Source organism: Periophthalmus magnuspinnatus, chromosome 11 (assembly GCF_009829125.3).
Source record: "Periophthalmus magnuspinnatus isolate fPerMag1 chromosome 11, fPerMag1.2.pri, whole genome shotgun sequence".
In the NCBI taxonomy this organism is placed as follows: Eukaryota; Metazoa; Chordata; class Actinopteri; order Gobiiformes; family Gobiidae; genus Periophthalmus; species Periophthalmus magnuspinnatus.
In genome coordinates this window covers 6,465,434-6,490,304 of record NC_047136.2, presented here as the reverse complement: position 1 = coordinate 6,490,304, position 24,871 = coordinate 6,465,434, and the positions used below count along the sequence as shown (strand labels likewise).

The 24,871-nt window shown below is 40.0% G+C and overlaps 1 protein-coding gene across 2 annotated transcripts; it reads right to left on the bottom strand.

The window, feature by feature from the left end:
* Positions 1 to 693: 693 nt before the first annotated feature.
* gatad2b (GATA zinc finger domain containing 2B) lies at positions 694 to 24,871 on the bottom strand. 2 transcript variants are annotated; one of them, XM_033975498.2, is made up of 11 exons: positions 24,733 to 24,871; positions 10,519 to 10,899; positions 10,013 to 10,142; positions 8,476 to 8,607; positions 7,516 to 7,641; positions 6,471 to 6,632; positions 5,661 to 5,994; positions 5,373 to 5,575; positions 5,057 to 5,167; positions 4,709 to 4,916; positions 694 to 4,633 (listed from the first exon to the last, which is right to left on the bottom strand). In XM_033975498.2, the coding sequence occupies exons 2-11, from the start codon at positions 10,896 to 10,898 to the stop codon at positions 4,497 to 4,499; spliced, it is 1,923 nt and encodes a 640-aa protein (XP_033831389.1). In that variant the 5' UTR covers position 10,899; positions 24,733 to 24,871; the 3' UTR covers positions 694 to 4,496. The 2 variants fall into 2 exon arrangements, with proteins under 2 accessions (XP_033831389.1, XP_033831388.1); XM_033975497.2 differs by having other exon boundaries at positions 694 to 4,916.

Here is a 24,871-nt window from a genome sequence, read left to right as displayed (position 1 = left end):
TACACTTGTGTTTATCTAACAATAGGAAAGATGTTTGCACAAAAAGCAGTTTGTTTGTATATTTACAATGTTGCTAATATTTCCATTTGATTGCATTATACTTGGTACTATACGTGAACTGTCCAGAGGCAGGAATCAACATCAACACCAATGACCTTGGTTTAACATTTTATCCTCAGTTTTGTCCTTGATTCAAAATTATGTAACTAACAGTATGTAGCAGCATGTAACTTTGGCCAAAAATAGACTGAATCCAAAGCATGTTTTTTCAGACCTGACTCTTATTTGGCCTGGAGGAGGGCCTCCTGCTTGTCTCCATGGAAATGTTCCTTTCGCTATAATTTTCCACAATATGGCATAAAAATTATCTATCTCAACTCAAATGTTCTGAAGTATAGCTTTAACTTTCTATTCCCATAGAATCATGCAGGTGACATGTCACCTCCAAAATGCTACATACAGTTTAACCTTTAAGTCAAATGTTTTCTAATGTAATCAGCACTGTATCCTCCGTATGATTAGACAACTACAACTGAAACACACTTCGTTGCTTTAACCTTGTGCTATGGCGTAATACTTTGCTGACTAGAACTCTCACTTCCCATTGTTTTAAGCCTTGCTGCAAGAACAACATGTCCACACAGCAAATGCGGGTCAGTAAAGCACTGGAGCAAACAAGAGTCACACATGAAAGCAAATTGTTTTGACCTTTATTAAACATAGCTTGCAAGAGATAAATATTACAAAGTTATTTCCTCCAAAATTAGCTTATTTTTTTCAATCAATGCATAATTGGCAAACAACTGGCAGTATTCAAACAGCATTATTTTCTTTTACTATTTTTGAGACTGTTAAATATCAACTATGTGCAAAAGGTCAGGATTGGAGTAAGCAAAGCAATATGACTCAAATAGTCAACTTTTTATAGATGTTTCCTTTTCAATGTTTGGTTGAAATATACTTAAACAAACCAAATAAATGTACAAGTTAAAACAACTGAAGATGGTTGACAACTCAATTTTGAGGGTCACATGACACAAATTTGGATGTGTTTATGTAAGTTTATTTAGATTACAAATTAATTTGTCTAAATGCGTTAGGATGTCATTTGGTCACTTCCCTTCCACTCAAAATAATGTAACATCATGTTTTCTTACACATGTGACCACAAAGAAACATTTTCAAGAAGTTCTCAAAAGGTTCATTGGAGAGTGACTGTCATCTAAATCAATGTACAATCCTGCAACCTTGTCAATAAAGCAAATGCATTCAGGGAGATTGCTTTCAAAAGCAGGAGGAAAAAGAATCCCAAACATTTTGCACATATGTTACACAATATTACACAGTGATCACAAAACGAAATGACAAGATTCACAATATTCATGGCTTTTTGTTTGCTTTTCTACACAATATACAACAATTTCATTTCTTTTTTTAGTACAAGGGAGGAAAAAATGTTTATGTACAATAAGTCCTTATTACTTCAAACCTAGCAAATATCATGTCATTTATTTCATACTCAATAAATTTGTTTCTTTTAAACTGCAATGAAAATAAAACAAATCATTCAATACACATGAAAAACTTTTGAAATCTTAAGTTTAGATTTGATCACATTTGCAATAAAAAGCAGAAAAGCAGAAAACAAGGGGTTTTAATTCAGCCTGCAGCTGAATGAGATGCATAAAAATTGCATTACCAAAACCAAATAAGAGTGCCATTACAATTTACAATAAACAAATCCTGTTCTTTGGAATCTGATTCCAAAAAGCATTTAGGTAAGCATTTTTTTTTTCTTGGCTTAAAATAAAAAGGTGTAAACTTGAGTTGACGTCTGATCCAGTTGGGACCAGTGGGATGTGAGCATCGAGTAGGGCTCGTTTTCTAGGGGTCTGGGCTGCTCCACCAGACTTTTCTCATCCTGACAGACCGGTGCCAACTACTGCAGAACCACTGACTCCAGAACACAGTAACACAGGTGTAGAGCCAAGGCCCAGCTAATATGGTCCAACCTCATAATAACACTGAATAGAGAAGAAATACTGCGGGACCTGAATAGTGAGAGAATGTCAGTAGAATGTATAGTCAAACAACTTCCTGTCCCTTTTTATTCTGATAAAAATATCAAGTTTAATGCCAGAATAAAAACCTGTCCATGCTGTTTTTAGAGGTAAAGGTAAAATACCAGACAGACAGGCCGCTCTCATGTAAATCAAAACAGTCATACATTCTTGTTTGTACAAGTGCACAGAAATGAACTGCAGTAACATAATAGCCAGTATTAGTTTAGGCTGAAGAGCACCATAGTCTGTCATGTCGACTGGGCTTGGCTACGACAAATGTGTTTGAGTGACAATAAAACTATTCATTAACAATTAATCATGTTTAGGGCTGGTTTAAAATAAGCGCCCACTGAACCTGCACTGATTATGCTTCCTGTCCTTCACTTTTCACTCCACAGTCCCAACAGTCCTGAATAATACTGGACACTCACACACACTAGTGGAGATAAAGGGAACTGCATCCACACCGCCAAACTGTTTAATGTGTACTTGAGAACTCAACGTTTGTATACTATAGTATACTCAAAGTGCTATATATTTAAGGGATTTGTACTATTGATTGCCCCCGTTATTCCCAAAAGAATGCATCTTTACTTTAACCAGTCAATGTGCACAGCCTGTACAGGGCAGTGGATGATAATGTGCAGAGCAGATGCTGAACAGTCAGTAACTGATGTAATGTCCAGCCCTTGCTGTGGTTTAAACATGATTATGCCAGCTTTTGGATGCCATTACAATCTCAGTGTGTCAAAGGCTAACTAATGGCAGGGCCCATACATGAGACAGTGTGGAGAAGTTGCTTGTTATAAATTATTGCTCTGGTCAGGACTCTGGGGCTCTGTAGTGAATTTGTACAGTTGCAGGGACCTTAGATAAACCATCACAACCAATTTTCTCTGAACACACAAGATCCAACATCTGTAAAGACAAAAAAAGTCATTCATCCTCTATACATGGTACAATGCACAATCCTCTCTGCACCCAGACCTTAACTGGACTTAATTGTAACATTCTTTACTTTAAAAAAAAGTTTCCAATTGGAAATATGAAAAGTGCTCCTCTGGAGTGAGGCAATTTGTGTGTATAAATATACACACAATGATTGATCCATGTCTCTTCCACAAAAGATAAAAAGTCCACATTTTTCTTTCAATCTCTGTGTCTGTACATAATCCATACAGATTTCCATAGTTTCTGTCCTCAGCTGTTGATTATTACCGTCTCCAGGGGCTTTTCCTTTCAGGTTTGCCCCGACATGAGGGGAGACGCCGCCAAAAAGTAAAACTGAAAAAAATTCAAATTAAAAACAAGGGCAAAGAAGACAAAACAATCTAGAAATCTATATAACATCAAGCCCAGAAATGAAGGCTTTAAGTACATAACGTCTGGTTTGTGTGCACCGATGTGCTAACACCTGTTGATTGAAGTCCTGTAAAGAGCATATGCCAGGAGGAGCTGCTGGGATCAAAGGGCCAGTCCGTGCATACTGGGCAAACTGGACAAGCAAAGGTGCATGAAGAAAAGAGAGACCTGGAGGGTGAGTCTCAGTGACACCATCGCTCACGTAAACACTGAGTCCACTGTAGAGAGGGCATGACTGGACTCCTGCCCCACCACTGACTGCTAACAGGATGTGCCGGTCTACTATTAAGCAGCGTGAATGAGTACATCCAACTGGTACAAGAGGTGGCCAGCCCATTTAAAGATAACGATGCCAATATTCAACAGAAAACAGACAAAAGAAAAACACACAAGCTTTCAGAGCTTATATACCAGGAATTGTGTTGGCGTGATAGTGTCCACTTGATGAGCTTAGATGGTTTCACAATGAAACATGAATTCTGTAATTCTGTTCAAAAACAAAGTTGGCCACCAAAATTGGATCCTTGTCCTTATCTCCATTTCCTCAAAATCATGCGCTAACAAATAATCTATTTCTGTTCAAGTTGCCGCCAGTCCATGATAAATTTAAGAGAAAAATACAATGGTCAAAAGGTTTTCAGATTGTTAAATGTTGCATAGCAACCAGAATGCACCCTGTTGATCTTGTTCCTAACAACACTCACAATGAAGCTAGGCTAAATGAGTGGAGGAGACATCCTATGACGAAGGCCTCAGCAGACCTCCAAGATTTACCATCACTTCTAACAATTGATGGTACAGCAAGTAAAAAGTGAAACACATAATGAATACAATAGTAACTGAAAAAAAAAGTTCTAAGTACAATAATAGTGCTACTAAGAATGATATGAATAATATGGACAAATAATTTTAACTACAATAAAGAACTTTGAAATGCCTGGACAATTAATTTGTCTGAGCAGGAACTTATGGGGTGGTAAAGGTAGGCACACGACAGGCACTGCATGCGTCGGGGAGGCTGGGGTTTGGCTGATTGGGAGTGCTTTAGTGTGGCTCAGAGGGCAATGGGGCTCATTTCTGTCCAGTAATGGACTGTGATATGGAGCGTGGTGGGATCATGTCCAACAGGTACTCTCTCTGTCGATCTGCTAGGCTGGAGCTCTTGTGGGCGCCGACGGCCGCTGGATTCAGGTACGCAATATTTAGTCCTGTGGAGTATGACACACATGTCAGGACATGCACTAAGGTTAGGCTCATTGGGTGTCTGAGGATGTGGCTATTACCTGGGATGTTGTATATCTGACGATGGCTGTCATGCTGGAGTCTGTTGCTGCTACTGCTGCTCCCACTGCCACAATGCTTAGCACTAGTCATACCCATGAGGCTGCTGGCCACAGACAATTGGGAGGCCTGGGCGAAATTAGACAGGACGCCCCGTGCAGAGTTTGACAGGCCTCGCTGGAGGGATGCCTGGGCTTGAGGCTGGGATGCCTGAACACACAGTTATAGAGTACTGTCCATCTTTTGATGTCATAAAGAATCAATAATATACTAAATGTTACGCACTAACAATGGCAATTCTATAAGTAGATCAAGATTCAGTACATCATTACAGCGTAGAATATAGGTACCTGGCGGAGTGCATGGTGTCGGATCATCGAGTCTGTCTTTGAAGAGTTGGAGCCAGTTGAGGAGGAGCTGGGGGAGAGCGTGGCCTGCTGCTGCAGTCTCTGCTCGATCTCCTGTTATGGAAGCAAACACACAGAGTGAGACCTGCGATATCAGTCATTGCTCTCTACACAATTATGACCTTAAGTTTGCAAATTTCCACTTCAATAAAATTGATTATATATAAACATATATTTACTTTGTCTCTGCTATGAATAAAACATAAATAATAAAAATAAATAAATAAATAAATAAATAAATAATGAGCCTTATACAGACCTGCTCCTGCTGGAGGGCTTTCACAAAGGCATTCTTCAGTCGGTTGGTGTGTTCAGCCTTCAAAGCCTTCTTCTGATTGGATGTCATGCATTGTTCACATAGAATTCGTCCAGTCTTTTCTCTCTTCCAGTGGGGTGTGAAGTCAGTTCTGCACTGGGCGCAGAAGAAAGGCTCCATGCGGGACAATGACCCTCTGAATTTACCTAAACAAATACCAAAATAAATGCATGCTAAACCTGATCCATTCTATAGCTTTATCACTTTGAAATCCTGATTATAATTACTTACCCTGACTGTCAAGGACGCTCTGCACCACTTCCTCCAGTCCTACCATGTAAATAAACTCACTATTGGCTGCAGAGGGCAAGAAGTGAAGGAGTGGGGCCGGGGGTTTAGGCGGCGGAATCTCCAGGAGGGTTTTCTCTAGTTGTTTTCTCAGAGCCAGTTTGGCTGCTGCTTGGCTGCTGGCCTGGTCGGTTATGCCACCCACTCCGGTGGATGGACTGACAGCAGAGGCCCCGCCTAAAGCCCCTGCGCCTGCTGCGGCTGCTGCTTGCATGTGGGCCAGGTTCATGTAGATGGCACTGGAGCTGGAGTGCTGAGATGACACCTGTTGACCGGTCTGCACAGAAAAACACAGCTACTTAAACAATGGCTTAGAGGTTTCATGTGTCCATCAAAAGGCAACTTTCTCAGTCTTATATGTCCTGTGTAAAAGCATTGTATTGCATTGTATCACAAAAATTGAGAAATATATCCTTTGAGCAAAGTCTTTTGAGGACATAGCAGCAAGGACTTGGATTAAACTCATAAAGTTCTATCTGTATTAATGTTTATGTTTAGGTGCCAATAACCATATCTTTAGTCAAGCATAACCCTGTTTATCTAGTACCTCTTATGATGTGTGTTGAACTTTCTCAGGGACCCTTACTGGTAATAATCATAATAATGGATTTCTCTTGAAATCACTGCATTTCACATTATAAACTGGTTTTATATCAATAATCCACAAATGCAAATATATACCAAAGGCTAAGTCTATGTTGAACTACTGACTGGAGTTATTCATGTGAATTAGAGATTAGAAGACACTCAAACCTGGTAGCTGACAGCATTGGCCATACTGCCGGAGCGGCCCATGCCAGGCTTGGAGAGTCCTCTTTGTCCATGTAACTGGGCAGGGTTCGGTGCGATCACTCGCTGAGACATCAGCATTGGAGGCAGGCTGGCGTTGGCCGCTGACCTGATGACTGTGTGGCCCTGGAAACAAAAACTCAGTTACTAATAAATTATACATAATGCCATAAGTAAGAGAGAAGTAGCTAAGCTTCAATAAAATAAAAATAGATATGGAGAAGATGATGCATATTGAAGTTTACTCTCCAGGCACTAATCTCAGGTGCATAGTATATTATGGACACCAGGGGGCAGCACATGTACAGTAAAGCTCTCGTTTAGCCAATAAGACGATCCACTACACAAAGGCCTCTCTATACACAAACACAAAGATGTGCTGAATATTTAATCCTGCTCATCATGAAATGGAGGAGTGAGGCAATGCCATGCATGAATAAAGACTCAACAGAAGGAAAAGTCATAATGACGAATATCTAACCACCAGTGCATGCGCTACAAGACTGTTGGCCAATTTACAGCTACATTTCAGAGCAAGACGTGCCCATCATGGAAAAGAACCACCAAGAAGGGTTAAAATCCTTATTACATAGGATAATATGCATTTAAAATATGTGAAACTGTTTTAAATTTAAGTAATTTGATCTATACTGTGAAGATAATCTGAGGCATCAGCCAACACAAGTGTTGCTCTCAGACCTGCCCACCCATCAAAAGCAGGATCACTGCACGAGAGCTGACTTTGTCTTTATTTTAGTCCTCCTCTTTGATACATTTTTTTTCAATAGTTGGAACTCTCAGATAGCCATTATAAGCTCACTTGTATTAAGTTCTGTGATTGCAGCACAGAGACCATGAAAATGTACCAATTTAATTTTAAAACGCAATTACAGTATAAAACCAAAATGAAACATATCAACATTCATAAACATACACTTTTCCTTCATTTGAACAAAATGCATGTTATTGGGGATGATGAGTTCTAGTAGATCTTAGACAGTTGACTAACCTGAGCAGTGCGTAGGTTCTGGGGCTCTGGGTTGTGCATGCCGGGGCGTGCTGGCAGCTTACTGAGTCCCGAAGAGCTGTGCAGTGGTGGAGGCTGCGCAGAGCTAGCATTCTGGACCACTGGCACCTGTAAGCAAAACTAACAAATTAAAAATCCAATAACTAATGAAAACAGAGTCAATATTGTGACAAAATAGTTAATAGTTACTTGAATCAACCGATTGAAGAGATTCCCGCACATGTGTCCTAATACAATTCATTGATCTCTTAACTTTAGAACCAAAAAAAGTGACTACTGAAAACGCATTTAGTTTATTATGGATATTTTTATTCCTTAAAAAAAAAAAATCTTCATCTGGAATCTTCCATAGTTAAACTTATTACCATGGAGAATGTTCCATATGCAAATTTGGCTTCAGCAGTCTATGTCTATGGAGTCATACAGGTGGCATGCTAATCACCACAAAGTTACGTAATGCTGCTTTAAGAGATTGATGAGTGCTGTTCTCGTATCAACTTGAATTAGACAATATGTAAAAGGTTAAAATGTAAACTACTACTGCAAAACATTTACAGTATTACAAGTTTAAGTATTAAAATTTTACAATTGTTACAGCTAGCCTAATAGTAAAATACGTAATGAAACCACATTCTCTTTTATTCATAGTCAAATGTTCAATACCATTATTATATTATTATTACTACATATTGTATTTTAAAAAATCTTATGTCATGCTTTCCCTTTGACCCTACAACTTTAAAAAGGTCATATATATTATTGGAAGCACAGATTTACATTAATTTAAATACGGTTTCTCCTAAATTCCTATGATTGTGACACCTAACCATACTTAAATGTAAACTGTATTGATGCCGACACCCCTCATTTGGATTGGACCAGAAGACCAAGGTGGTGCTCCAGATCTGAAACATTGAGCAGTAGCGGAGCAGCCATTCTCACCTTCTGCACCATGTTCTCCTTCTGCATCTGACTTTGGCGGAGCTTCTTGAGCAGCACCAGACGGGCCTCCTCCAGACGCAGCTCCTCTCTCAGGGCTTTGATCATCTGCTGCCGCTCCTCTCCAGTTTTACCCTGAAGCACAACACAGTGACATTTTCTACCTCATTACTGGCAAAGCAGGGGCCTCCATGACCAACTAATAATAAGATGTCATTTATTTAGACATAAGAAGTAGTAGAGTTTAGATTCTTTTCTTGCGTCGACAAAGACCCAAACTAGACCCAAATACAGGCTGGGATAAAGTCTGGATTTTGAGTTGTCAGACCGGACTGGGCTCGGGTCTAGGGTTCAGAGCCACAATAAGAGCGCATGGATGATGCAGAGAGGAAATCAGGGGAAAGGAGAAGATGAGAAAAAAAGCAAGGGAGAGAAATAGCACAGGGCAGCGAGTAACAAGCACTTCTGGAGGTAGCAGAATAAAGCATTAACACTTAGCTCTGCTAGGCTGTGTTTACTCTGCCAATGAAGTGCTTCAGTTGTATCAGTTACATCAAATGTAAGAATCTGTGTTCATGGGTTTCATAATCACACAGCTTCTTCCTGTTTTCAAGGACTTATTGAGAACATTTGACCTTTAAAAAGATTAATATTTAAATTTGAATAGATTACTGCTATAGCAATGCTACCAATTTCCCATTGCTCCCATGAATTGAGATGCAAGCTTGTGTTGGGTATTTAGGTACAAGGAATGGGTTCTATGAAGAGGAAATGGGATTCTAATAACAAGATATTACATTCATAGAAATAAGTACTTTGAGTCAGGACAATTAACTTAGAATTAGTGATTTTCCTAATTGCTGCTGTACCTCACGAATCAGAACAAAACATTTGTAAACCAAAGGTGTCCGATATGAAGTGAGCCACAGTAAAATATATTTTATCTCCCCAAAACAAATGTTATCCCTGATCAAATGTGTCTTATGGGCTGAACAAAATTTTTATAATGTTAAAATAAAAGTCTAACAGTAAAACCAACACACTGTAAGTTAAGATTAAATACGTAATTCTGATCAAATCATTACTCAAATATGAGTTTTGTATACATTTTATTTTCCCCCATCTTAGCAATATTAATATTATATATTAATATATTTATTTTCTTTAGTCATACAATTCTCCAATTTTATGTTACATTGTGCAGCAATTAAATACATTTAAGCAATATTTTCTGAATAAGAATTATGAAGAATAAGAATTCTGAAGTCTCAAATGTTTACAGATCTGTTTACAAATGACTATATGAATCAGTGTTGCCTGTGAGCTGTCTGACCAGGGAAAACAATCTGGTATAATATAGGATATATGTGTAAATTCAGTGAACATGTGGTAGTTTTTTTCTGTACTGTAGTTTTTTGTAATTTAATATTATCATTAAAATGAGCAAGGCACATTTTATTAAATAAAAATGAGGAACAGTGCATGCTTTGGCTTTGTTGGTCTGAAAAGGGCTTAGACCTTAACTGCAATAGAACTCTACCTTAAACATTTCGAGGTTGGCACGGTGCATCTTCTCTTCGGGACGAGGGGTTGCTCTTGGGCTGGATGCTTCATTGTCTGACAAAATAATGACGTCTGGTGATGGAGTTCTTCTTACATGGTCTGCATCACTGTGGGTAGAGATGACAAGTTTCATGCGTGTATCCTCAACTGTTTGAAAGAGTGTATAACTAATTTCCCTGGGAAATTATTAAACATTTTGTTAAAGAAACAAACCCAAACTAAAACGGTGAGCATAACAGTTAATATATACTGTAAGGTCCGTCCTTTTGCATTTGACAGATCCTTCATTACCATTGAGGCAACTTGCAGACAACAGAGAGCTATAGCAGTGAAGTGACGCAGATGTTGAGCTAGGTTTGGTCAGGACAACCAAGCTGAAGAATTAACCTGTGGCATGATTCAGGTTCATAGGGAAGTACTGGAATACTCAGTGGAAACAACTGTTGACTGTAAAAAACTAAAGAGAATTATGGAAGCACTCACCCTCGTCTCCCAGCACTCATATCCACTGGTTCATCCAGGATATTCTCCTTTCCATTCTTGGTCTGTACAGCATGGCTGCTGTGTCCCCCAAGCCGCAGGCTCCCATTTATCTTTTCCTCATAAGATCCAGTACCCATGGTGCTTTGGTGGTGCAAGGTGCTACCTCCAGGGCCCTTCCCGTCTCCAAGGGGTCCTGCTACATCCAGACCTGCTAGATCAGCAAGGTCTTTCCGTTTCAGCAGTGCCAGCATCTTCAGGCGCTCCATGGCCTCGTGGCCCTCCATCTTCAGCCGCTTGGCCAGAGCCTCATCGCGCTCACTGGAGTCTAACCCCCTCTTCAGCAGGTTCAGCCTGAGCGCCTCCTCAGACATCCGCTCCATCCTAGGAAGACAACATCAACACTACATTAAACAGGTATCATAAACTCTAATATATGCACATAACAAGTGTTGTTTAGTAATGACTTTATGGCAACCAAAATATATTTCATGCAAAAGACATTAAAGGTCTTCGTATGAAAGTCTATAGAGAAAGCTTCTCTGATATCTGCACTACTGTCCAACAAACAAAAATTGCCTCTAGTCTGAAGGCGATGACCCACATCTTTTTAAAGCGGCCTTTCAGGAATGAAGACAAGAGAAAGTGCTAACACGGTGCCCCGCTATGACCAGGGTTAAACCAGCTCTACAGTGTGCACTGAATCTGTTCATTCAGGCCATTGCTCTGCACCTGGGTCCAGCCAGACTCAGACTACAGCAATGCATTAAGGTGGATACAAGCTAGGGACAGTGTAATTAGGGTATACACATACACACATATATATATATATATATATATATATATATATATATATATATATATATATATATATATATATATATATATATATATATATATATATATATATATATATATATATATATATATATATATATATATATATATATATATATATATACACACATATATATACACATATATATACATATATACACACATATAAAATCACACATACACACAGAAATACATGCATTTTAAAGTTGTTGATACTCCCAGTAGTTCACTGATCATTTTCAAAAAAGGTGGAGAACAAGGAGCAAAGCAACCCCAATTTATAAAATCATAGTTCTGTCTGAAAACGTCTAACAACTCTTTTGATTTTGTAAACTAATTTAGAGATTTACTTCAATGAGACAGAGCAAATGCGCAAATTCAGAGCATTTGTATTCACAGTAGTATATCAAGCACATCTAATTGTTTCTTTTGTTACTTAATCGGCTTCGTAATTATTCATCCCAAATCTGATCGTATCATTTCCGCTGGTGTATTGTAAGCATGGAGAAGGATGCAGGGGCTGTCTCTCCTCCGATGTCTCTGTTATCCTGCTCATATCTCTGGCAGCCTCTTTAGCGCAAGGAGGAGTCTTAATGATGGCATACAACAGCCCTCCCTGACACTACTTCTTCTCTAATTCATTTGTGACGCAGCAGGGAGCAGACTTGTGCCTCCATTTGCTGACAGAAAACCTTGCTGCTGAGCCTCCACCTTTAATAAGGCATGGAGCGCCTGGAAGAATGCTGCCGGGCCAATCGCGGGCCGCTACCAACTGGACGTCACCAACTGGCACCTCGCACCATCACCCCCCCATCCCTCCTTCCCCCTCCCTCCACCACTGCCGACCGCCTTTACATAATAAAATGACTGTTTCACTCAGCTGCTACACAAGCCACACACTCGCTCTGCTTGGGTCTCAGTCCTCAGCCCCGCCCTCTTTGCCTTCACCAAGGCCCTCCCACTCGTGACTACCAACCCCTCTGGGCTCTGCCAACCCAATGCAAAGAGAAGCAGGAGAGACAATAAAAAAGGTGAGGTAAAAAATGCTAGACACTGATGCAAACAATTCCCATAGAAAAATGTATACAAGTTGAACCAGAAAAAGTTTCTCTGGTAAAGTGTGTTTACAACAATATTCCTTTACAAAAACTGGGATGAAGCATACGAGGCTGATGGATTGATTATGTACAAATTTTTAACACTTTCCAACAGTAGGCAGAATTTTGTGAGGTCCCTTCTTGATCCAGCTGTAAAGTACCACAAAGAAACCCCTCCCTGCTCCTCTACCCTCCCCCAGTTCCTCAAGCCGTTCTCCCTCTTTCACTGTAAAAATAAACACATGCTTACTTTCAGGGGCCCCTTAAATGTGGCTGGAGCGGAGGGGTTCATTTGTTCACGTTACATTGGCCAATCAGCTGCGGACATTCACTGTGTAGGCATGTGTGTGCAGGCATCCAGGACTTGCGCGAGATCCGAGGGAGGTGTAGTAAAGAGTGACACTTTGAAGATACAGTAAGAACCAGGGAAATGTCTTTGTCTTGTGCTGCATGCCCACACTGGAGAGGTTGTGTGTGTACACTCGCAGAGCGGAGACAGAGATGGCAGCTCTCTGCTGACATAATGCCAACTCTTAATTCCCTTCTCCCATCCCCCACACACACCATGTTCTTTATGCACAGTGCGCCCTGTCGATCAGATGGCTGCTGCTAAAATGTCCTCCTTACAATAAACCAACCACACGTCTTAATAATAGCCCGCTACAGAAGAGCCCTTTGTGCCTGTCAACACCAAATTAAAATGACTGGTTAAATAATGGGTCTGAATGTATGAATATCATTTGATTAACTCTAATGATATTAAATCCATTTGCATCTGCATTGTGCCATTTACTGTCCTCGTGTCACCGGCTTCACAGAGACTTAGCAAGGAAACCACATGTGCCAACTGCCAACCCTGAATGCCCTGTAGTCCATGCACACCGGCAGTATGTAGTGTCAAGTCTGGGTTTAGGCCAGAGCACTGCACTGTGTATGCAGTTGCCTCAGCATGTCACTGTGTCATTACAGGATAAATTTAATTAGCATTATTTAAAACATTAGGTAAGTAAAATCTTAATTGATAAAAAAATCTACGAAAAATGTCAGCCCAATGGTGGTTTCACGTGGAGCAGCGCTGTAAAAGCTAGCATGCAATAATAAGTTACAGTTTGATGAGTGTAATTAATAGATTCCCTAATAATTACACATTTAATATCACAATAACAATAGAAATATATGTCAGCACTCTTTTGTTTTGTACAGTCCATACACTTCAGACTATCAACACGTGTCTTTTATCCCTGCCAATCTCTTTTGATTTAGTGGTGCAACAGTGAAGAACAATAGACATGAATGGTACTATAATGTAAAGCAACACAATTACTTTAAGCACAAAGACAAGACGGTAAAAAGGGTCAAATAAAAAACAAAAATTCACCTGCATCCCAGTCAAAAGCAAGATTGTGCCTGTTGCTATTAAATAAAAGGGACAAGTGTATAGTTTTGAGGTCAAATGACATAAAAATTAGAAAAGAGGGAGAATGTGGAGGATAAGAGGAAATAAATATACAAAGTAGAGGTCGACTGAAATGGTTTTTTTTCATGGCCGATGCCGATTGTTTAGAATCCAGAGAAACCAATCTTTAACCAATATTTTTGGGTTGATATTCGAGGCTGATTTAGATGATCTTATCTAAGTATTATATTACATTACTACAAACTCACCCACAACCCTGTCATAATTGGATAAGAGAAGAGTGTAGTCCCATTTTATGCGGTATCATCTTTGGATTTAAGTGTTCAAATGAAGCTTTATACATATTTTTAGGCAGTTGGTGAGCACAAAGCAAATATTGGCTTCTGGTGGAGATTTAAGGCCGATAGCAGATCTGCTAAAAACGGATAATATCGGTGCAATATATCACCCAAACGCTATATCTGTTTATCTCTAATAAAAAGGCCGCAACCAAACCAAATTCCTGCACTACAAAAACAGAGATTGTTTCTAGATCAGGATGTATAGGCTCAATCTTTACATATTAAATTATTTACTTCTGGGTTAAGATAAGAGAAGAGGGTACACTCATGCAAACATATCTTCTCCCCTTACTTCCTGAAATGCTCATATTGGTAATGTTAATCATTTTAAACCTCCACAACAGTTCTTTGTCTGAAAATGAACTTTCAAATCTCCACTGACACCATCCACACACATGTTGCCCAAAGGTGCCTCTCTTTTAGTACATTCAGCACATTCCTTACATTAAGAGAAGGGCCAGCAGTTTATTTTTTCATCTACCACCAAGAAAAGGGAGTCAACGGACACAAAACCACAGTATTTGTAAAATTAAGTAAACAGAATGTTGTTTAAACATATTTCTGCCTCAAGAGGTTCGGTAAACATAGATTTGTTTTTGATGCATATTAAAAAATATGATCGTATGAAGAATGACTCCTCAAGGTTTTATAAAGAGCGGAATATGTAATGTCAGATTTGAGACATTTAAAGTGGGTCCATTTCCAGCCCTGGGATCTTTCTTCCTACACGACAGAGTGTGTGTGGAAGTCTATGTGTCATGGTAATCTGGTAAGCGTGTAAAGATACAACATTGACGTCACCTCCTCTGTGCCATGAAACATAAATAATACCATACTTCACATTTGACTTACCATTTAAAAAACTTTCCAGGGGGTAAATGACACATGGATATGTATATATATAAAATATTTAGCATTGATATTAATTGATCGCAGACTTTTGTCAACAGCGTATTGTGGGTCCTATGACTCGAGACCATTCTGCATTGTGAAAGAACTTGTGATTTTTATCGCTGGTAGGTTTGATGCATGTCTTTGTGGACATTTTAACACGGGTGTATGGGTGTAATTTAACCAGAGAAAATAGGTGAGAGAAAATAAACGATTTTATTGTAACTGACACATGACCAATGAGTTTGTTTGTTTGTCACAGAAATAAACAAGCCTGAATACTTGGCTCTGTTTGAGGTTGGCCTGAAACAAGGGGAAGGAATGATGACCACACTGTAAATCCTGTACATAGGATTTCAGTCTGGATTTACCAAGCAAGGGTTAAATATAGCACCTTTATAAAAAATTAACTACAACAGTTTAAGTCTTGAGTAGTGACATTCGTGTTCATTTTTATTTTCCACAAATGCCACAGTAAAAAAATTCTGAAACATCTGTTTTTCTACCTCTGACACTACGGGAAAAACAATACCCTAGAAGCTAAAAAACAAGTTATGACGCACCACGTAACTTTATGTTGTATGATCTGCCAACTGCTTGTCTTTTAGGCTTTCCACAGTATGGCAGTAAATGTATCTAAATTTTATTTGTTCAATTAATTTAACAAAGGTTCTGAATTGCCTTAAAAAAACATTTGTTCTTATATAAAATCTCAACAGAATGAGGTTGTCGCCATGGTGATAATTCCATAGTGTGGGATCCTCCATCAGAAAAGGAGCAACATGAATTAAGTTACAATCACTGGAAAACAACAATAAACTGTGGTCTCGATGTTAAGGTAGGATCCTAGAAACCCACTTTCAAGCTCTAGTTGCGAAAAGAATAAACATTTGGTTTAGATAGTTCAGTCCTGAACCTGGTATATATTAAAACTGTTTTAGTCCAGTCAAAAAAACAAAACACTTGACAACAGTTTAAAAGCAAAGAAAAAGATGATACTTTTCCAACGTGGCTGACTTTCATATACTGTAATTGTTATATTTACTTTCCCTTTAATCCTAGGGTTGAGAAGACACAAACAAAAGCAGTGATTTCATGACAGCAAAATGTTCAGGCCAACTCACCAATCAGCGCCAGTACCTTGAAGTCTATACTCATTGCCTTAAACAAATAGATCTTGAACCACCATAGAGAAGAAAAGCTTTGCGAGAGTGAAAAACTGATTATAATTTGGCCAAAAAACTAAAAATGAATAAAAAACAATTGTGTGGAGAAAGTGAATTCAATAAACGGGGACATCTTTAATATAAAATTGGTCAATGCCGTGAACCATGAGGGATGCAGATGAGATGCGGCGGGAAAAACGATCATTATTTGTAAAGGCAAGTTTTGGACGCTGTTGAGGCCAATAACAACGAAGGCCATAGCAACAGAGCTGTAATTGGTCGCTTAAGACTTGATAGTTGCGGGATGCCGGCTCCAGCCAATCAGATGGTGGCGTCTGAAGCTGGTAGTTGTTGGTCGAAACACACACGCGCATGGCTCACCTGCCTGTAAGGAGCAACGCACACCTTAAACACAAAGCTGCTCTTTATTAAACTAGACAACAGCTCATTGTGGGCGTTTCCATGACAACCGGTCGTCTATTTTTAAGCCGTGTCACTAATCAATTCCTGCTCTGCTGTCGCCTGAGGGGTGTGGGTGTGTGTGTGGGGCGGGGGCGAGGGGAGTGATGGGGTTGTAGGGGGGCAATTGGGAGGGGGAGGGGGGTGAACCTGGAGACAAAGAGCACAGACAACGAAAGGGAAATGTCTGATTCCAATACTATACATCCAAATTAAAATCTTCTCACTGAGTCCACAGCATCAGCGTGAGACCACTCTAAATATTGAGAAAAACACAATTAGTTGAAACTGGACCTCACCAAACGTGTACATGTTCACTGTACAATATGCTATGTAAGTAATTAAGTGCAGAGTTGCAGTCACCAGGGTTTTTAAGGTAGCATGTGTCTGAATGAGCGGTACCAAAAAAAAACTAAGTGCTGACAGGCCTCTCCCACCACCTTGTAGTAGTAGTGATTATTTCTGAAATAAATGTTAGTGAATATATTATAATTACAGCAGTGGATGCTTCAGCACTCCAGCTGTACTCGACACGGTATTTTGTTTAAGTTACATATTGTATAGTCTGTTTAGAAATAGGTGACATTGAATTCCATCGGAAATATGGTAAAAAAAAAAAAAAAAAGTGCCTGTAAACATAATGGTTGAGATTTAAGTGTGACAAAACAACATTACACATTTTCAACGTGCCTGTCCCTAAACATACTTGTGTTCTTTTGGAATTTTAGATTTAGTGCAAAGTTCAACATCAGATGTAGGTAGTGTCGGGTCAGGGCCCAGGACGTGAAGGTATTTCTGATGATAAAAGTTAATACATGGTACTTGCTTAAGTAAGAAAGTAAGGAGTAAACCTGTTTCATAATAATCCTCAATGATTAAAAAAATCTTGATTAAAAACCTGAATTAATCAAATTGATTCGATTAATTGCCCAGCCCTAAGACAGAGCATTGATTACAGCCAAATTTTGTGTTTTAAAGTGAATGAAATTTCAGTAAATACTGCATCAAGGGGTCCTCGGGGTTTCTCATCTAATGTTTACAGAAATATCTGTCAGCTCAGCAATTCTCAACCTGAGGGTTGTAACATGATTTCAGGGGCTCTCAGATGATATGGAAAAAATGTAAAAGGTAACAATAATCTTAGGGTTTGAGGGGTGTCAAAATAAATTCCTATCCAGTGGCCTATACCAAATAAATATCTAGCCCTGTCCTGAAAATGAAAAAAAACACATTAGATCATTTTGCAGGTATAGCCTATTTTGTGGTGTTTGGAGTCACAAATGCCAGTGGCTAAAATAAATTCAGATAACAAGAAGAGCATGCCTGGCGAGCAAGTCACTCCTACTTTCTGTTGCAATGCAGGAGAGTCTGGGACTACTAAACCATAGTGTGTCTCAGACAACCGTCCAAATTTGGGACCGTCCAATCTAAGATATAATTTTGTAGAAATCATCTCTGAAATGCGGAAGATATCCCTTGAATATCATTGAAACAGTCAGAATGAAATCTCTAACTATTTTTTACCTCAGATACACAAGAGTTTGGTGCTTTGCTAGTTGCACAGAATGTGCTGTTTCTCAGTCCTATGTTTTAGTACTTGTAAGCTGCTGCCCTGAGTATCTTAAGTCTCTGGATGTTGTGGGACTGTCTTTGCTTACACGCCTTTGCAATGTTGCATGCAGGTCGTAGACTGTACCTCTGGACCTGCAGACTGGGGTGGTGGTCCTTCTGTTTAAGGAGGACCGGAAGGTGTGTTCCAACTCCTGAAGAACCACACTCCTCAGCTTCCCTGGTAAGGCCTATTCCAGAGAACTGTAGGGGAGAATTTGACCAATAGTCAAACCTTGGACTCAGGTGGAGCAGTGTGGTTTTTGTCCTGGTCATGGAACACTCGACCAGCTCTATACCCTCCATCAGCTGCTCCAGGGTTCATAGGAGTTTGCCCAATCAGTCCAGATGTGCTTTGACTGTGTTCCTCGTGGTGTCCTTTGGGGATGCTCTTGGATCAGTAAGTCCGCAGTGTTGCAGCTACCGTGTTGGACTGCTGTGGTAAAGATACAAGCAGTCGAAATGAGTTCCCTCTGCAGAGTGGCTGGACGCTCCCTTAAAGATAGAGTGAGAAGCTCAGTCATGTGGGAGGAGCTCAGAGTAGAGCCACAGCCCAGATGCCTCCCTGAGGAGGTGTTCTTCGCATATCCCACTGGATGGAGACCTTGGGGACGACCCAGGAGATACTGAAGGGACTATGTCTCTGGGATGGCCTGGGAACATCTTGGAGTCCCACCGGAGAAGTTTGAGGAAGTGTCCGGGGTGAGGGAAGTCTGGGAGTCCCTGCTTAGACTGCTGCCCCACAATCCAGCCCTCGATAAGTGGGAGAAGATGGATGGAACCCATCATGCACGTTTTGATGTGTATTGTTATCTTGTCAAGTAGGGAAAAGTGGTAATTCTGCAATACCTCAAACAAGACATAAAAGTCACACTGCAGCACATTTGTTATGGATTGCAGACATATATAATCTAATTATTGTTAGAGATAATCCCCAGAAATATTAAGATAAAAATAATTTTTTGTCATATTACCCACCCATAATAACATAATTATACAAATACACACATTAAGTTTTGGTCATCGCAGAAAAAATGCAAAGAAGCCCCAGTGGTTCACATGGTCAGTAAAGGGATTTGCAATGGAGAGGCTCAGATTTGTAAGACTCAGATGAACCTGCCTTCTTACTGCTATATTTCTAATCTTTTGTGCATGTGATTATTAATGAATAAATACAAATACTGAATAGGGAAAAAAACTAAAAAGCATCAATCCATTGTCATAAGGTCCTATTTCATGCAAGATTTAGACTTAACTACTTCTGACCTTTACACCGTATACAATGAGTATGTAAAACCACAAGTCTTTACAAACAAGTAACAACAGCCAATGAAGCATAGACTCAGGTGGTGCACTGATGAGTGCAGCAGTTGAAATGAGGCTTAATACTTTACGTGTCAAGCATTGAAGTTAAAGGTTAGCTGCTGAAGGATGGACTATAAAATCCCAGAGGAGCAAGCATGGAGGACCACCAGATGACATCACGAGGGGGGGGAGCTCAAGATGTAGATGGCCTCCATTTAAAAATGCTCATTACTAAAACATTATTTTGACAAGGAAGTGTTGTAATAGAACTGCGTATTAGAAAAATAATAATCCCAATTGTTTTAATTATAATGGAAATCATGATTATTCAAACTATCAGGTTAGTACATCAGCGAGATTAAAATGAATAAAACAAACTGATGACTTGAAAGCAGGAGATGTATCCAACACAAAACAAGCACTTATTGAAGCATTCTAAGTAAGAAGCTACAACCCCCAGGCAACTTTTCTCTCCTGGAAACATGTGCGCGCATAGAACACACTAATGTTTGTGTCAGTAATCTTGGTTGTGATGTGGTTTTTGTAATCACTGTAATAAACATGATTATTTGATTAATTTAATTTATGCACAGTTCCACATTGTAACCTAATACCATCATAACCAGATCAAAGCCTGATGTAGTCGAGTGAAATGAAGGCCGAGGTATGGATAACTTCAAACTGTATTTCTTGATACCTTCTTACTGAGACTAGTAGAGTGCACACTATAATATTATTTACACTGTTGCTTTACGATGACACGTACAAACAGCCAATGTCAGTAGCAGGCTGTGGAGCAGAGCAGTTCAGAGCCCTGTGGGGATCAGGCCAAAGAGACCTGGGCCTCTAGAGAAACAGCACTACTGGGGTTTACTGTGCTGTCATACACACAGCTGTCTCTAGCACAATGTGTCAGCACTAGGTCACTTCAACATGAACTACATGCACCTTTGAAAAAGAGGCATTGGATTGGAAATACTGTATTGGGCATTTGTACAGTCTGCTTATGAGGTATTTACAGACCCCATGTCAGTTCCTGTCTGAATAAACAGCCTTAAAAATTTGCTAAGAAAAATATATGCAACAACTTACTGTACATCTTCTTTAGCTGTACACAGTGTTTGATTTGTTAAAACTGGAGATGCATCTCTGGATTGTAAATTTGATTCATGCCTAGATCAGACTTTGTGGAAATGCATGAGTAATTATTAATCTCTGCATAAAGTCAGTGAGAGGAATGGTAAAGGGGAGCAGAGGGCCAGAGGTAGGAGCAGCGGTCCATGTGTTTCAGAGCACAAAGAGGAAAATGTCTTCCTCTAAGACCTGGCACTGGGACAAGGCTGAGTGCACAACTTTAGACCACAGGGTGGGGCATACCGTTTCTCCAGTCAAATGAGAGAAAAATAGCAGCTGGAACATGAGACATTTAGTGAGAGCGAGGCAGAAGTAACAGACATCTTAGAATGGAGAGGAACATGGCAGCCAGGAGCACAATCAATATCTCCGTAGACATCAATTGTTCAGATCAGGCCTTAAGCCAATCAGCTAATCCCTGCCAAATTACACGGATAGAATGCATAATTAAACTGCATTCTGGGTATTTTGGGGACAACTACAATAACTACTAGACTTATTTGCATTTTATTACAATCCTCAAATCAACAAGCCACATACGCCCTTAGAACAATGTGTTCCTTTAAGACGCCAAGTCGCCAATGGTCGAAATGGATTCCATTAATTCTAATCTATGCCAATATACAACCCATCAATGGCCCGGGCAGAACCGCAGTTTATAGGAGGTGAAAGAATTATATGTGTATGTAGGCAATCCATAGGCAGAGGACAATTTACACAACGTCCAGAATCAGAGGCCGTCCTGTGCGTTTTGATTACATCTATAAATCACAAAAACAAGTATTCCCAGTGAACAATTTGCTCACCCACAAGTCCTGTGCTGCCCCAGTTATGCAACGTGAACTTCAAATAAAAAAGCCTGTTTAAAAGGCACCTTAGGCATACTAATAAAATTATCTATGCAAAACATGTATACTATTTATGACAAATTTTATGGAGAATACGTAACCCACTACCTAAAAACAAGTTTATACATTGTTAATTTCATTAACTCCTACAGAACCACTGTCCAGTGAAAAGTGGTTCTGTGGGAGAGGGACAGTAATGATGTGTCACTTCTTGACACATTATAATTACAACAGAGCAATCAGGGCAATTTATATTATTATACTGGTATCAATATTTAATTTAATTATTCACGCGTCTGTACAATATTTGGCAGATTCTAGAGACAAGGAATGAGGAAGAGGGGAAGAAATCACAAAGTCAAACCCAAACATTTTAAACTCAGACGGCTGAGGTAGACGGCTTGTGCTCTTATCTTCCAGGTGAGTCCAGGTGAGTCCAGGTGAGATCCAGTGCTGACCATTAGCAGAAGTGATTTATTGTAGAAATAGTACAAATTGTCAGAATAAAATAACACAGAGGTCAGTAATCACAACCAAAAGCCATAATGATATCTCTGAGAGGTTTACAGAAAACACTGTATAAATTGGGGTAAACAAAGAGTAGGTCAAAAATGGTCAAAGTTGGGAACTGGTCCCATGACATTGAGACTGGCGCAGCCCTTGGCAAGATGGCAAACCCCTCTGCTATCCCGGTGCACATCAGAGCATAACTTTCAGTTAGACAAAGTGACTTATAAACTTATGCTCTTCAAGAGTTTCCTCTGAGAACTCCACTTGTTTGTAGGACATTACAGTTTTTGCTCTACCTAAAAATGTTCGGGGAAACTCTTGAGTAGCCAAATTCTAATCAATGTCTGATTAATTTTAACTTTTTGAAAACACACAACTGTAGTTTGTATATACATTCTTATTACTGAAGCACATTTTAAGTGAATGCCACCTCTCAAAATCTGATAACCGCTAACACATTTTAATGCCCAGTTTGAACGGGACCAGAGGGAGCGAATGAGAGCCAACTCACACACCACAGTGACTCATACTTTCTGTCGTTACTGCGCCGTAATTCTATAATAAACTAGTTCTCCATTTATTTGTGTAAGATGACACCTGAAGGTTCCCCAATTTTATGAGGCCAAAACATGGAAGAATTTGATCACTGAGATAATTTAGTGGCTTGAGGCTACAAGACAAAGGGGTTCTGGCCAATGGAGGAGCTTTGATAGACTTCGTGTGGCTCATATGGAAGTAATTAAGGAGTATGGCATCTGTAAATATGGATTGGCGGCACAGGCCAGTAACAAAGATGGCAGTTGTGTGCAGCTTTTTGAAACTGCAACAGCAATGCTGAATCAGCAGAGCGGCAAGTAAAGCCTGAAGAAATGGAGTTTATCTTATCATCTGGCATTACAGTTTTACTATTTTAGGTGCTATAAACCTATGGAGGCTCGAAATGTTTTTGTGTCTTGAAACAGTGACATCTTTATCCAGTGCACAGCGTCATGACACCTGGTGGCTAACCCAGAAACTCCCCAGACAACAGCCACACTCTGTAACCAACTTCTGCTCATACCACTGCATTGTACTCCTCACAATATCAAGTGTCTACATATGACACAATACAAATATGTAAAAGACAATGGTGTTGTGTCAATAAAATGGACAAAAATGCTGATTGGCTCATGTCTGCTGTTTTAACATTTCTACCTCCGTTATACACACTACACAGCATTTGGAGCCTCCCTCTGTAATGTACATTCATATTATTAAAGCATACATTTACATTGATTAAAGCTTAGTCCCTCTTTAGGTAAACTACTGCACTATTAGTGTTAGGGCACATGAGCTCCACATGTGTGTGGCTGTGTAAGGGCTCGTTCAGTCTCCTCCATTGAAAATCCTTCAGTTCATTCACAGACTTCAGAGGCATGGCCCTTTCATTCATAGAGACAGTTTGACAGTAGAGTTGGGAAGGCCTATTACAACGTATGGCAAAGTTTTACACTGCTGCCAGGTCACCATTGTAAATTAGACTTGATTTTCAAGGTTAAACCTGCTTAAAAAAGTCAAAACAAAATAGCATAAAAATATTAGGCTACACTGTGTCATTAAACAACCTAGAGTTTAAAATGCAGCTTCTAAATAGTTTTGACAGCTGAAAGCTGAAAACATTGTCATGACCTCTAAAGTGCCACTGAACAAAGTAGCCTATGTGTACAGCTGGTGTAGGCCTATTCTCCTCTTCTTAAAGTTATTATTTTTTAACAAAGTTAAAAAGGAGTGAGTAAAATCATAGGCTACTCTTCAGTTGGAAGAAAGCCGGGCGCTTCTGGGTAATGTCATACTACTATGCGCAGAATAACAGGCTGAACATTCATTCATATTGATTATCTGAGGATCTCTAGCGTCACTACGTTTATGTGCTGCTCATTAAACAGTGGACGCGAATAATGCACGGCCTTAACAGCCCAGCGCTCCTGATGCTGTGAGGCGCCAGGCAGCCATTTAGGTGCATATGGAGGCTACGTAAATGGCTGATGCATTTGCAATGTTTCTTCCTAATTGCTGAACCATCATCAACCTCCAGGTCTTGCGCTTGCGACGCTTAACCCGCCACGTCCCACCACTTCACCCCGTCCAAACCTCCTTCCAAACCCTTTTTAACCCCGATGCACCCACATTCTCTCAGTAGAAGGTGTTTTTGGAGAGAGTGGCTTTCTGTTCGCTCTGATTTAACCTCTAGAGACTGTGGATCAAACAATGAAGAAGCATTCCGCACGACGCTTCATCACGATGCCGTCACAACATTTGCATTTACAGTGAAGAAATGATTCAAACAAGGGCGCATTAAGGTTCACCTATTGTTGCATTTCTGCTGACAGCAAGAAACAACAAGAGGCTTTCAAAGGAATTGAGCAGCTGTCGGCGACGGCTGCTGGTGGCCAACATGTCAGCCTGAATCAATAAACAGCAACGCAAAGGCCCTCTATTGTCTGTCCAAGCACTGAAATGGGAAGAAAACACAACAGCTAGCACTATACCGTTACACGAGCCGCGCAGCTACAGACACAAACACATTTGAGCGGGAGCAGGCCGCGCGCACATCCTCGGGCTCACCTGTGCGTCCTTCCCCTCTGTGTGTACAGTCTCCGGGTTCACGGTCCGGTCCTGTCGCTGCGGAGGCACCTCACCACCAGCTCCCGGCACCGGCAGGCAGCACTGAACAGCCTATTGGGCCTACACAATCCCCCTTCCC

What these genes read in the sequence shown, in the direction of transcription:
- gatad2b (XM_033975497.2), bottom strand. Translation starts at nt 10,898, where the DNA reads ATGGAGCGGATGTCTGAGGAGGCGCTCAGGCTGAACCTGCTGAAGAGG. An exon ending in AGAACCTACGCACTGCTCAG is followed by an intron (nt 6,633 to 7,515) that starts GTTAGTCAACTG and finishes TTTTGTTTCCAG; the next exon opens with GGCCACACAGTCATCAGGTC. An exon ending in AAGCCCTCCAGCAGGAGCAG is followed by an intron (nt 5,168 to 5,372) that starts GTCTGTATAAGG and finishes CTTCCATAACAG; the next exon opens with GAGATCGAGCAGAGACTGCA.